Consider the following 14546-nt stretch of genomic DNA (forward strand, 5'->3'; position numbering starts at 1 on the left):
AAGAAAAACAGCCCTGCCAGCTTTTAACAGGTTTAGACAGCATAGTCAAATTATACATTTCCAGCACTGGAGAAGTCTTATTTTTATGAAATCCCTTGGATTCCTCAATCAGAATTCAAAGATCCTGATGCTGACGTTACCAGCAAATAAGGATACCATCGCACTCTTAATACCTGTTCAGCATACAGCTCCACACACATCTTAAGCTGACCTAGTGTGCAGTGCAATTTCACTGTCAGCCAGACGTGCTTTGCCATGCCCTTCTCTCTGCTAGTACAGAAAGCTAACCAGATAAAAACCACCTAAAAGGAAAAATGCAGGGTCTTGCCTAATCAAGTTACCCAAACTGATTCTCTACCTGGTCATTAGTGGTGGTTACTCTGCCTGGTAAAGGACAAGACCATGTGGCCAGAACATTGGACTACCCCTGCCTGGATTCAGACTGTCCTTAACAGCATTATAGAACACATATGCTCAATTCAGATTATCCAAGCAAATTTGCATACCAAGAGTAGCCCAGCTTTAACAGCACGAAGATTTGGGTGTACTTATTTGCTCCGAGAACAAGTCCTTAGAGTAAAAGGCAAGAAATGAAGTTGTAAAATGATTAGTCTTTTATTTCATATCTACATTAACGACCTTAGCACAGAAAACAGCAATTCATTAATGAAAGCTGCAGATGACAGAGCTGTATAAACCACAGATATAACAGTATACAAAAGTGACAGATTTTGAAGAGAGCAAGAATAAATATGGGATGACATTTAGCTACACAAAATGCAAGGTTACATGCTCACAGACTACTATTAATTATTTCTAACTTAAGGTTTGATCTCTTAGAAGCTAGAGGATGAAAAAGCCAAAAGATCACTAATGGATTACAAAATAAGCACAAGCCACCAATGGAATACAGTTGTGAAAGAGACATTTGCAATATAATGGCAAACACAGGAGATATAGCGAAATATTGATCCTGTTGTACAAGCTGCTAGTGAAATTATTCTATTTTAATGATTATTATTATTATTATTATTATTCAGTTTTGCTTATGTTTAAATAAGAGCAATACAAGGGTGAAAAGCTGAATTCCATGGCTGGGCACTGAGCCAATCCTTACATAAAAAATCAGTAACTCCAATGTGTCAATTGCCTTTTGTGTGGCATCTCTTCAACCTTAAGCCTAATGAGACCCCAATTAAAGTGAACACAAAGTGCTTTGCCATGACCAGCCTGGCAGCAGTGTGTGACCACAAGTACCTCAGCCTACAGTGAAGGCTGTCCTTCCTGCAGAAGGCAGTGAGTGGAAAATACAAAAACAGTCTGCCAAATGTTTTCTACAGCGGTAACAGTAACATATTCAGAGTTGGAAACTTGGTCATCACTTGCATTAACAGATGAACAAGCATGGGGGGGGGGGGGAACTATAAACCCAAAAAAACAACAAAAACCAAACTACTTTGCATTTCCATGCAAGCCTTTAAAAGAAATTAGCTTGCCAAAAGCTACAAACACAGAAACTGCTGCTTTTCTGCCATAAAAGCTCCTGCAAACTACTCCAACCAAAATTCCACCCTCTAGCTTCCATCACAAGAAAGACGTGAAGGATTTCGAGTATTAAGGCTGTGAGAATTGGTTTGTATTTGCATCCATCTTTCCCTACACAGCTGCAACAGGCACCTGTGGAACATTTTGGTTTTAGAACACACGGACCCGAAACCTCTGGTATCCAAACCCAAGGATGAACCACCGCCACGTACTCACACACACATTTACATATACTCACACGCATATAAATAAATACACACACACACATACACACACACGCGGGTATATACGAACACGCAATGAAATCCACCAGGCCTCTGCTGGGGACTCATCCTTGTTTCACGGCCCCGCACACCCGACCCCGCCGGCCTGGTGTGGGGCGGGCAGCATACCACACGCTGTCCCTTAACTGTGCTGGGCACGGGACAGGGGCAAGAGGGGAGGCGGGGTGGAGGGGCAAAGGGGGGACACGGAGCACGGGACGGGGCCCAGGGGAGACACATCAAGTCCTCGCCCCGTCCTCTCTCCCACTCCTCCGGGTCCGCCCACTCGCCGCTCCACACCGCCTACGGAAACCTCGGGGTCCTAGTACCGAGGTCATAGCTCAACAGCGGGACAGCTGGAGCTGCTGCCTTATCAAAAATCCTCACCGCCGTTCTCCGATGCACTCGTCCACCCTTCAGCCTCTATCCTCCCCGCTTCAGACGGGTTCTGAGGCAGAACACCCCCAGGTCCTTCCCTCGCAGCTGCCGGCGGGGTGCGTTTAGTTTCCCTTTGTCAATCAGGCTCGCCGCGGGCAGCCCAGGAGGCGGCAGGGGCCGCGAAGGCCCCCTGGGGCTCCGGGCGGTGTTTGACGTGTCGGAGTGGAGCGGGGCCGCGGCATCATGTAAGGGAGGGAGGCAGGGAGCGGTCTCACTGTCCTGGTTGTCTTCCCTACAGACTTAACCTGTGCTCTCTCCTTCTTGCCCCCAGGTCGAAGGTCACCTTTAAAGTAACGCTCACCTCGGACCCGCGGCTGCCCTACAAAGTGTGAGTGGTGAGGCTGGGGCCGGGCTGTCGCTGCCGGTGTCATAGAATCGTAATTTGAGTTAGAAGGGACCTTAAATATCATTCAGTTCCAACCCCCTGGCATGGGCAGGGACACGTCGCTGCTGGTGTCGTTGCGTGATGTGCACCCTGAGCAAGTTTCCAGATGATACCAAGCTGAGTGGTGCAGTTGCCACACCAGAAGAACGGGATGTCATCCAGAGGGCCCTGGACAGACTGGAGAAGTTGGCCTGTGAGAGCCTCATGAGGTTCAACAAGGCCAAGTGCAAGGGCCTGCACTTGTGTCGGGGCAATCCACAGTTTCAATACAGGATGGGGGATGATGTGCTTGAGAGTAGCCCTGCAGAGAAGGACTTGGGGGTGCTGGTTGATGAGAAGCTCTATGCGGGCTGGCGATGTGCACTTGCAGCCCAGAAGGCCAACTGTATCCTGGGCTGCATCAAAAGTGGCCAGCAGGGCAAGGGATGGGATTCTGCCCCTCTATGCCTCTTTTGTGAGACCCCATCTGGAGTATTGTGTCCATTTCTGGAATCTTCAGCATAAGAAGCGTATGAAGCTGTTGGAACAGGTCCAGAGGAGGGCTACAAAGATGATCGGAGGGCTGGAACAATTCCCATACGAGGACAGGCTGAGAGAACTGGGCTTGTTCAGCCTGGAGAAGAGAAGGCTCAGAGGAGATCTTATAGCGATCTTCCAGTATCTGAAGGGGCCTAAAAGAAAGCTGGGGAGGGACTATTCACAAAGGCTTGTAGTGATAGAACTCAGGGTAGTGGGTATAAACTGGAGCAGAGCAGGTTTAGACTAGACATAAAAAACAATTTTTTCACGATGAGAGTGGTGAGGCACTGGAAAGGGCTGCCCAGGGAAGTTGTGGATGCCCCATCCCTGGAGGTGTTCAGTGCCAGGTTGGATGGGGCCCTGGGTAGCCTGATCTAGTGGGATGTCCCTGCCCATGGCAGGGGAGTTGGAACTAGATGATTTTTAAGATCCTTTCCAACCCAAAGTATTCTGTGATTCTATGTGAGGAGGCTGTGAAACTGGCAGCAGTGCAAACGGGTGCTCATGGGTTGTGTGGCTTTGAATGGCTGTCCTGAGGGGGCTGTTGCACTGGTGGAAAAGGCATTTTTCTCCCTCCATGTGAAATGGGAGGCGGATTTTGGTGGGGAACTCGCCTGTCAGGGCTTTGCTACCTTGTTCTACTGCTATGTGTATCCTTTTAGGATTTGATCCAGGCCTTAAGTAGTACATACATGCCTTTGCTAAGGGTACTACCATTGGTAAAAGTAAAGTTTTTATTAGTTCAATAGTAAATAAAGTTGCTTTTTAATTTGTCTTAGCAGTCACGTATTTATTTATGTTGTAATTGCAGGTTAAGTGTACCTGAAAGCACGCCTTTCACAGCTGTCTTGAAGTTTGCTGCAGAAGAAGTAAGTAGAAAGTTCTGACATTGGGTTTTGACTTTTTGTACATTCATGAAAGCAAAAGCTTTTTAATTGTAAAATGAAATGGTTAATTCAGTACTCAGAATGCTGTTGTTGGATATGTAAAGCTTTACTGGTGTCAGCGGGGGCCTGCTGAAACTTTCAGAATCTGAAACTTAGGAATTCTTGCACAGTTCACACTTCAGCGGCAGATATTGACACACTTCTTGTTCTTTTCTTCAATTAAATTAAATCATTTATTATTCACAAGTTTTTATTATCATTCACAAGTTTATGACAGGGAACATAACTAAAAGATGCTGCTGTTGAATAGTTAATACTCGTAATTGCTTATGTAGAATATCCAGAAAATTCTTTGGAATTATTCAGGAATTTCTTAACTTTTCTCGCATTTGGTCCCAGTAATCTCTGACTTTGGTAACCATAATTTTTTGTAGTAGAAGGTATTGAGATTGAGTGTATGGGGTAAATTAAAAAAACAGACTCAAGTGACTAATGCTTGGTTAATGTGTTATTTGGTTTCTTAGTGTTTGATGTTTCACATGGAATCCAAAACCAATAAATGCTTGTGTCATGTGATTGAAGAGATACGTCCTATTTGTTTCAAGTTAAGAGGCATCCATCTGAGTGTCAACAGCAAAATACGGTGCTCAAAACATAATGGGTTTTTCATCTAGTGAGGAAAAAAGATTCAGCTGAGAGTCTGTTCTTGAGATTCCCCTTCTGTCTTTTTAGGAAAAATTGGGAAATTTGGGGTTGCTGAAAATTTCATTTATTCAAGCATTGGGATTGTAATAAAATAAATAATTAGGAAGGATAATGGACTGAGTGTCTTGAATCTTCTTATATTGTTAGTGTTATACCACTATGTGACAGAAGTTCTTAGTGGAAACACGGCTTGTGAAGGGAGGCAGTGGATTGTTTGTCTGTTGTAAGTTTACTTGAACAGAACAAATATATAGAATAACAAATTCTGTTGAAGATACTTGCTGATCTAGTTGCCTTTTTCTTACTGTGTTTTATTTTTGCTTATTTTAATCTGCACTAATACAGCTGTGTCCATACAATCCATACATAGAGACCTGGACTGAAAGTCTAAAAGACTAGTATGTGGGACTAGAAAAGGTGGAAGTTGGCCTGAAGAGTTGGGAGTGTCAGGAGAGAGGGGCCACATCTTGTGGGAGGGTTGCCATGAAACCTGTTAACTTCAACTACTCAAGTAACCACAATGTTAGTTGGTGATAGGATCCTCTGTGAAATAGATTTAGAAAAGAATGAATTACTTAAATATCCACATTTAGCAAACCGTTCTTTAAGCTGATGTGAGTATTTTGAGCATCCATGTGAGTTTTGCAGTTTGACCTCAGACCACTCTGGATCAGCACGGTTTTATAGAATTATGGTAGAGGTGTTTTGGAGGCTCTGTATGACTGCTTACCATGTGCATGGAAGTGGGGCACTGCGGAGGCACGCAGTGGTGACAGGGGGTGCAAAGACTGCTTAGGTTAGTGATAGACATATGAGTAAGGAGCCAGTTTTGATGCAGTGCTCTTGGAGCTTATCTTTGTAAACAAATCCTGGAGTGAACTCTTCTCTTGAAGCAGTGCAGTTGGAGAGGTCCCGATAAAGCCAGGGAGAAAGCTAGGAAATTGGTCAAAATTAACCAACATTAGCTCAAGCTGATTCTTGTTTAACTCCTGTTAGACATAACAGATATGCTTCTTAGAAGTTCATTTCTATATGTTTCAGGTATTGTTTTGTTTAGTACAGTAAGAACTAATATTTCTTAACTGAGCAGAGGCTTAACTTTTATATTTTATCTAATCAATAATAATTGATTTAATTAGTTGTTGACTCTTGCAAATGTCTTATTCTGTATTGAGGTCTCTAATCAACTTTGACTTTAAATGTTTATTTTACTATATCTATAAATCTGACAGGCATCTTTTCTCATAATTTTTGTGTACCTTGAACAGCTAAAATTATAATTGCTTTGGCTATTCCCCATGTATTTTCTGTTTTAACTATGGCTTTTATGTTATTTGTGCTACTCTTATTTCCCTTAGTTCAAAGTTCCTGCAGCAACAAGTGCCATTATAACAAATGGTAAGAATATAGTTTGTATATATTTTTTAATAGTTTTTTTATTTTAGCTCCAGTGAAGGAGTATTGATAATGGCAAAAGTGTCTTTTCTTTCTCAACCTCTACAGATTGCAAACTGAGTTTAATAATGTTGCGGGGTTGTTTAAATGGCTTATGAATGGGATGAAGGTATTAAACCACTAATATTATTAATTTGGTTTTGTCCAAATATATAACTTGGATTTTCTGTACTAAGGTCTCTTGTTAGCTCCTGTCGTTGCTAGTTTTGGTTATAGGAAATAGCTGCATATAGACATGACATAATAATTCTATCTTGTAATAATTATATCTTGTTTGTCTGTTATATTTTTTTGACCTGTAAGTTTATGTAATATGTCTGTTTTGTCTTCCGCTCTTCTTTCTTTTTTTTTTCCTAGATGGTATAGGAATAAACCCTGCCCAGACAGCAGGTAAGTTATTACTTATTAAGTTCAGTGTTAAAAACTTCAGTTATTTTTCTTTTAAACTAATGCATAGCACTCAGGATTGTTTTATATTTTAAATTTTGATTTCTTAAATGGGAGAAATTAGTTGGAAACTGCCATCACTGTAGTGTCTAAAAAGTTAAATACACGGAACTATTGTTCAACATTTGTTCACTTAGGTCTGTGAACAAATGAGGCTCTTCTAATTTTCAGTTAGCTATTTTGTGTGCAGTTTAAAAGAGCAATACTGTATTACATGTTACTGAAATAACAAGTAATAGCTATATTTTTCCCCCCACTATCTAACGTAGAAGTATCTGCTATTTTAGCAGCACTTCTGATGAGATTTGTTTAAAAAATAGTACTCGGTTTTAAAGCGGGAACTCTAGGTGCTCTGGAAAGCACGTTTTCAAGAGGATAGGATCTTCTTGGCACTAGCCCTCTTGTTATCATCAATGGACTCCACGTGAGGTATTTCTAATTTCAACTGTGGAAGCTTGCTATGAGACATGAGTTTACCCTTGTCACAGGAAAGTGTAAAGCTTTTCCCCATCGCCTCCTGAAATACGTGTAAATGTAGTACAGATTCTGAATTGTCATTTGTCTGGAAGTAGGCTTTTGTGGACCCATTCTTGAATAGTTGTGCTTTTAAGTTAATTTGGAAATTATTACGGTGATCTACTCTCAATCCATTTGAGACAAGAGTTATGGTGGAGTGGAGTATCTTGTTAGGGAAGAAATGTTCTTAACTTTCTACTAAAATACGATAAAAATGACAGAAGTGCTTGTGGAACCCAGTCATCCATGAAAGCTGTGAATCTAATTTTACTCCTACTTGCAAATATGATGAACAGTTGATGGAGAATTGCCACTTCTCCGTTTTTTGCATTAAATCTCTGCCAGGTCTCATTCATTTGTCCTCTCCGTCTGCCAGTCATTATTGAACATATCATATTATTTTTTTTCAGATCTAAAGAGAGAATAAGAAAGGAAGGTATTAACAGCATTTGTTTGATAAAGTTCTATATGGGAGGCAGTCTTTAAGGGCTGAGTGCTTTCTAAGAAGGAAATCCTGGCAGCACAAGAGCAGGCCATCCCCGTGTGCTGGAAAAAGAGCTGGGGGGGAGAAAACCAGCAGAGAGATCTGGGTGGATATCAGAAAAAAGAGGAAAGTATATGAGCTTTGGAAGAAGAGGCAGGCATCTTGGGAACACTGCAGGGATGAAGTGAAATTATGTAGAGAGAAAATCAGAAGAGCTAAAGCCCAGCTAGAACTTAAATTGGTCAATTCTGTGAAAGATAATAAAAAAAATCTTTCTACAAATATATCAACAGCAAAAGGAGGGCCAAGGAGAATCTCCTTCATTTACTGGATGCAGGGGAGGCATTAGTGACAAAGGATGAGGATAAGGCTGGGGTACTTAATACCTTCTTTGCCTCAGTCTTTAATGGTAAGGTAGGATGCTCTCTGAGTACTCAACTTCATGAGCCAGGAGACAAAGCTCCTATGATCCATGAGGAAGTGGTTAAAGACCTGCTCAGCCAATTAGACATTCAAAAGTCTGTGGGCCCAGATGGGATCTACCTTGAGGGAGTTAAGGGAGCTGGCAGAAGTGCTTGCCAAACCCCTTTCCTGCCAGCAGTCCTGGCTGACTGGGGAAGTTCCACTTGACTGGAGACTGGCAGATGTTATACCAATTTACAAGAAGGGCCAGAGGGAGGATTTGAGAAACTACAGGTCTGTCAGTTTGACCTCAGTGCTGGGGAAGATCATGGAGCAGGTCTTGAGTACTATCACACAGCACATGCAAGACAATCGGGTGATCAGGCCCAGTCCACATGGGTTTATGAAAGGCAGGTCCTGCCAAACTAGCTTGATCACCTTCTATGACAAGGTGACCTGCTTAATGGAAGAGGGAAAGGCTGTGGATGTAGTGTACTTGGACTTCAGTAAAGCCTTTGACACCATTTCTCACAGTATTCTACTTGAGAAACTGCCTTCCACTAGCCTGGACAGGCACACTTTCTGCTGGGTAAAAATCTGTCTGTATGGCTGGGACCAAAGAGTTGTGGTAAACAAAGCTAAATCCAGTTGGAGGCTGGTCACAAGTGGTGTCTCCCAGGGCTCTTCTGTTCAATATCTTTATCAATGACCTGTCTGAGGGGATTGAATGTACCCTTAGTAAGTTTGTGGATGACACTGAGCTGGGAGGAAGTGTCGATCTCCTTGAGGTTAGGGAGGCTTTGAAAAGGGCTCTGAACAGGCCGGACCGATGGGCTGAGGTCAGTGGGATGAGGTTTAACAAGGCCGAGTGCTGAGTCCTGCATTTGGGACACAACAACCTCATGCAGTGCTACAGTCTGGGGAAGAGTGGCTAGAAAGTTGCCTGGTAGAGAGAGGACCTGGAGGTGCTGGATGACAGTGACTGAACATGAGCCAGCAGTGTGCCCAGGTGGCCAAGAAAGCCTATGGCATCCTGGCCTTTATCAGAAACAGAGTGGCCAGCAGGACCAAGGCAGTTATTCTACCCCTATACTCTGCACTAGTGAGGCCACACCTCGAATACTGTGTTCAGTTCTGGGCCCCTCACTACAAGAAGGACATTGAGGTCCTGGGGTGTGTCCAGAGAAGGGCAATGGAGCTGATGAAGGGTCTGGAGAACAAATCTTACGAGGAGCAGCTGAGGGAACTGGAGTTGTTTGGCCTGGAGAAGAGGAAGCTGAGGGGAGAACTTATCACTGTCTACAAATACCTGAAAGGAGGGTATTTGTCTCTTTGCTGAAGTGATAGGTGACGGGATGAGAGGGAATGGCCTCAGCCTGTGCCAGGGGAGGTTCAGATTGGACATTAGGAAAAACTTCTTCACTGAAAGGTTTATCAGGCACTGGAGTAGGCTACCCAGGGAGGTAATTGAGTCACTATCCCTGGTAGTATTTAAAAGATAGGTAGATGAATGCTGAGGGGTATGACTTAGTAGTGGACAGGTACAGTTGGAAGCAACCTTTGAGATCAAGTCCAACCTAGGAATTCTATGATTTCAGAAATACTTAGGCAAAACAGATAAAGTCAGTTGCTTAAGTTAAGGTATACTCAACGCTGTTTCTCTTCCTCAAAAGTAAACTTTCATTTTGTATTATGTAGCTCAACTTAGTTGTAGTTTAATCCTGCAAAGTAAATGTACTTAGAACTTCTTGACTCCTGAATGAAAATGTCCATATGGTGGTTCATCATGCTTGCAACTGTGCATATTGAGATGATTTGCTTTACATCTCCTAAATTCTTATAAACATTGAAGAATTATTCAGTATCAATATAAGATAACATCTCATAATCAAGGATTGGATAAATCAAAAACATCTTGATGCAAAATGTTTTCATCACAGGCTTAATCTTATCTGCAAATGTAGGTTTAAGCACATGGATTGTGCATGGATTATTTTTTGTAACATAGAAGGCACTGTTGCCCTGACACTGCTATGTGGTGTTGCCTTTAAGTGGGGTGCGGGAGTATGGAAACTGCCCTCAAACCCAACTCCGCCCAAAAGAACCACAACCAAACAAAACCTACATCAAACCAAAGACCCAGGCCAAGTTCTTTCCTCAGTTTAGAAGTTAACACATACGGCTTAGATATAACTTTGTGTTCAGCTTTATTAATTGGTATCTTAGAAACTTGATAAGAGTAAAATGAACTATTTTTTCCCTTCTTTTTTTTGCATACATTAAAGTTCCTATAGATCGAACAATTACTTTAGGCTTCAGAAACTTCCTAAACTAAGGTGATCCAGGAATAAAATCTTAGTAATCCTTGGGGATTTCTGAGTCTTTGTACTGTTTCACGATTTCCCCACCTTTCTGAATAAAAGTACTTTCAAGTATGACTTTCATTCTTCCTACATGATTCTATAGAGCAGGGGAAATGAAAGCTGACAAGTCTTGGCTTAGCACTTAATTCCGGTATTGAATTTTAAATCCTTGATAGTTCAGGGAATAGTATGCTGTAACTTTAATAAAACCACTGTAATATTAGTGATGGAAACAGGCTGAGAGGTGGAGTGAACTGCTGTCTGCATGAAATGCAGCTGTGGCCTGGTTTAAAATTTGAGTTCTATGATGGCCATTGCAATACGAATACCTTTAATCTAGGTTAGTAAGCTTAGTTCTCTAGTTTGCTGGTGTGACACGTTTGTGTTTAGTGATTTTTGTAGACCTCTTCAGTATGTGATCTTGGCAGTTCTCTAAATACAGACTATCTTCTGATAATATATTCTTTTGAGCTGGTTTTCTAATACTTGTTGTATTGAATAAGCAGAACGGTTTGGATCCTGATCCACATGCTGGAAAAATGAAGTTTGAAAAAGAGTAGCTTTGTTCCGATAGGCTAATAACCTGAACAAATGTTAAATATCTTGATCTTTTTTTAAGAAAGCACTCTGCTTTCTTGAAATGGGGTGCTTGGGAGAGATATGCAATTATTCTGTTCTTGCAAGTCAGTGTGAAAATGAATAAGACCTGTTTAAAACCTGATATTGTAGAGTTACATGTAGTCTGTTTCATGGAGTAGCAGTATGAAGTTAAAAGAAAAGTTCCCTATTAAATAACACATCGCTTTTAGCAATGTGCTTTCATTTTCAAATGTTACATTTAATAGAAGAATATTAACCTGAATACATACAGAAAATATTCTAGATGTTGAAGTATTAGAAATGTCTGATTTTTGTACTATGACCTTTTGAAAAGACTATCATAATTTAAGCTACATAGTAATAAGTATGAAGTTCAAGATTCTTTTATGCTAAAATGAGACTGACTTATGCTTGGATGTGTGGAAGGTCTTCCTAAAAGAAAAGTACAGTTAAGGTTCTGAAGTTAGAAGCAGATAAGTACTGAACCATGGGGAAAATTAAAATTAAGTATATGCATGAATGACTTCAAGATTAAAAAAAAAAATAATTACAGAGAAGTAAAACTTCCTTATTTTGAAATTATTATGGTATATAAATGAAATCAGATATGCAGGTATGGAACTGCAAAGTTTGAAAGGCCATAGCTTGCAAGTCTTACTGTAATTGGGTCTGATATTTTTATTTAAAAACGAGAGCTCTGTGGAGTAAGAGGAATAAGATGAAAATCCATGGGAACATAAACAATGCATTTCTAGTATATTAGAGGAATTGCTACAAAGATGTTAACCAGTGGCCTAGCATTATTATCCTTTAAATGTGTGTGCTTGTTGAAGATTTTATTTGATCAGTGGGTAACACATTCTATTTTGTTTGTTCTTTTAGGAAATGTATTTCTAAAGCACGGTTCAGATCTGCGGATTATTCCTAGAGATCGAGTTGGGAGATCTTAACATCTACTGAAAGCTTCGAAATAAGTGACATTGCCATGCAGCAAAGGCCTTTTCAGAACTCAAAAATGCAACTAATGAATTGGCTTTTATTAAAGCTAGCAAAAAATACTTCCTGGATTTGATTTTTTTTCTTTGAAACAGAGATAAGGTTTCATTTTGTGTTCAAATATATGAACTCATACACCGATTCTTCCCTGACTAGTAGAAGAATGGGCTGATTCCATATTATGTTCCTGAAAGAAACATGGGCTTCTCTATTGGTGTTACTGACGCTACAAGGGTAAACACAATCACTATCAATAGATATTTAAAATATTGGATGTTGCTGAGCCTACATTGTGGAAGGGGGAACTGTGTTGTGGGTTTGCTACAAAGAAATTTTTCCTACTGAGTGCTAAAACTTTTAAATTTTTTCCTTTATTGTTTTTTCTAAGTTTACATCCATGTTTAGAGGAACAGTTTTCCCATGGTTAAAGTATTAAGCTTATTCCAGGGGTTTGTTACTCAAATAAGTAAATAACTGCCAAAGGAGAAAACTGAGCTATCTATATGTCAAAACTTCATTTGACATGTTGTGAAGTTAAATTCCCTGAAACTGCATTTAATTTGAGACCTAGCATCCTGACATGAAGTGCCATCAGCTGAGAAGGACTGCAGTGTGATTTGGGCTTGTGTAGGTACTGGTCAAATATGTCATTCCTTTTTCAGCAATCTAGTATTCATTCTTTCTAAAAGTCTTGTTTTGATACTGTTTGTTGGATCGGAAACAGACTAGAATTCTGAAATGTTTGTGTTCAGATTATATGCTTCTTGTTTATAAATTGCTGGGGTAAAGTACCAGTTGTGTATTTTAATTAGAGAAATTGCTGCTTTTCTTGAACTGGTAATCTGTTTTGTGATTTAATATATTTGGCAGAATCTTATCCTTATTCAATTTTTTTCTGCCCTGCTGAATTTAACGGAAAGAACAATAGGCAATGTAGTGCTTGGTTAAATAGTATTGTCAGTAATACAACTGTCCCGTGCAATAATAGTGCTCTAGAAAGGTGTTCAGCTAATATGTCAGATAGTGCAGAAGTACTAAATGCTGTCTGAACCGGTATAAATTCAGTATATAGAGGAAAACTCTTGAAAGTGATATTTGACCATAGACGTTTTCCAGCTCTAAGATGAATTGTAAAATTCTGGATTTTTCTTTATTTTAATAATTGATTATATGATAAAAGTGCAAACTTTGTTCTTCTCTCATATTCTTAATAAAATTTTAACAGTAATGAACAACTCTGTCCTTTCACCTTTTAATCAACATCCTTTAAGTTTCATTTCAAGCCAAAAGATTCTTATTATGCAGAATTATACAGAAAACTGCCCCTAAAGGGCAGAGTGCATAGTTTCTATTAATCTAATGCCACAATATATTTAGGATTAACCAAATTAATTACTTGTACTTTTTGTCTGAAAATCTCTTGACTGAATATCTGAAAAAACACCTGATATATACACTTGAATATTCAATATAATGTATACACCCAAATATAACAAATGAAGGTTTTTTTCCTCCAGTCTGAGGGTGCAAAATTGTTTTGTAAAGACCATCGTGGTTAAATGCATTTTGAAACTGAGATGCTCTGGTGTCATGCAAAAGATGGTTATGTAAAAATAATTTCGAATGGGGGATAACATTTCTTACACTTAATTAGGTAATAACACAGAATAAAGTATTTGTTTGATATGCTGCATTGCAAGTAGTTTATGCAATGTGCAAAATATTTATTCATTTGGAACAATAACTGGTCTTTGTAGTATGTTCTGTGTTCATTACACCTTTACCTGTGTGTGGTCTCTAAAATCTGAACATAACTTTTCTGTTTGGTAAAGACGTTTGATTTTGGTGGTAAAATATACGTAGCAGATGTTTGCAAATTGATTTGACATTTGCAAGTTCATTTTGTTATGTCTAAGTCATGTCTGACATGGTTTTACAGGAAAAATGAAAGTTTAGGACCAGGCGTTCTAGAACTTGGGAGTTGTCGTAAGATTGTGAAAAGTCCTGTACTCTGACTTGTATGGGTTTGTCTGACCATACTTTAAAAGTCATACTTTGAAAACTGACTCTACCTACAGTTTGTATTGTCTCTGAATCTGGTTATAACTTGATGGATGTTAAATTAAAAGACTTCTGTTTTTTGTGATTAACTGTGTCACACCTTGGCTGAAGTCAATTTAAAAGGTCTTTGTTTTTTTCTGTATTTTACATTTGTAAAAAGTTGGCTGGTTTATACAAAGATACTCTGTGAAGATAAATTTTGACAGAATCAAAAAGCATTGATCTGAAAAGTCCCACCACACCAAGACTTTTACAGAGCTGTAGTCATTCTTTTGCTTTATACAGTATTATACAAGTCTTATTCTTTTCTCAAATCTATTATATGACAGAATTTGAAGATATCATGGAAATTCTTCAGGACGGGAGACATAATGATCTGATAAAGTGTAGAAGAACTGGAAGAGTTAGGAAATGCCCCTGATGATAGTCTTGTCAGTGCTATGGGTTACGTTCGCAAGCCACAAAATACAACTTTTTTCT

The 14546-nt window shown here is 39.8% G+C and overlaps 1 protein-coding gene across 1 annotated transcript; it reads left to right on the plus strand.

The window, feature by feature from the left end:
• Positions 1 to 2336: 2336 nt before the first annotated feature.
• Positions 2337 to 14299, plus strand: UFM1 (ubiquitin fold modifier 1). Its single transcript, XM_009568701.2, has 6 exons — positions 2337 to 2431; positions 2518 to 2574; positions 3962 to 4019; positions 6101 to 6140; positions 6555 to 6587; positions 11892 to 14299. Coding segments are annotated over exons 1-6 (258 nt in total). The 5' UTR covers positions 2337 to 2429; the 3' UTR covers positions 11960 to 14299.
• The last annotated feature ends 247 nt before the right edge of the window (positions 14300 to 14546 follow it).

This window comes from Cuculus canorus, chromosome 1 (assembly GCF_017976375.1).
Source record: "Cuculus canorus isolate bCucCan1 chromosome 1, bCucCan1.pri, whole genome shotgun sequence".
NCBI lineage: Eukaryota > Metazoa > Chordata > Aves > Cuculiformes > Cuculidae > Cuculus > Cuculus canorus.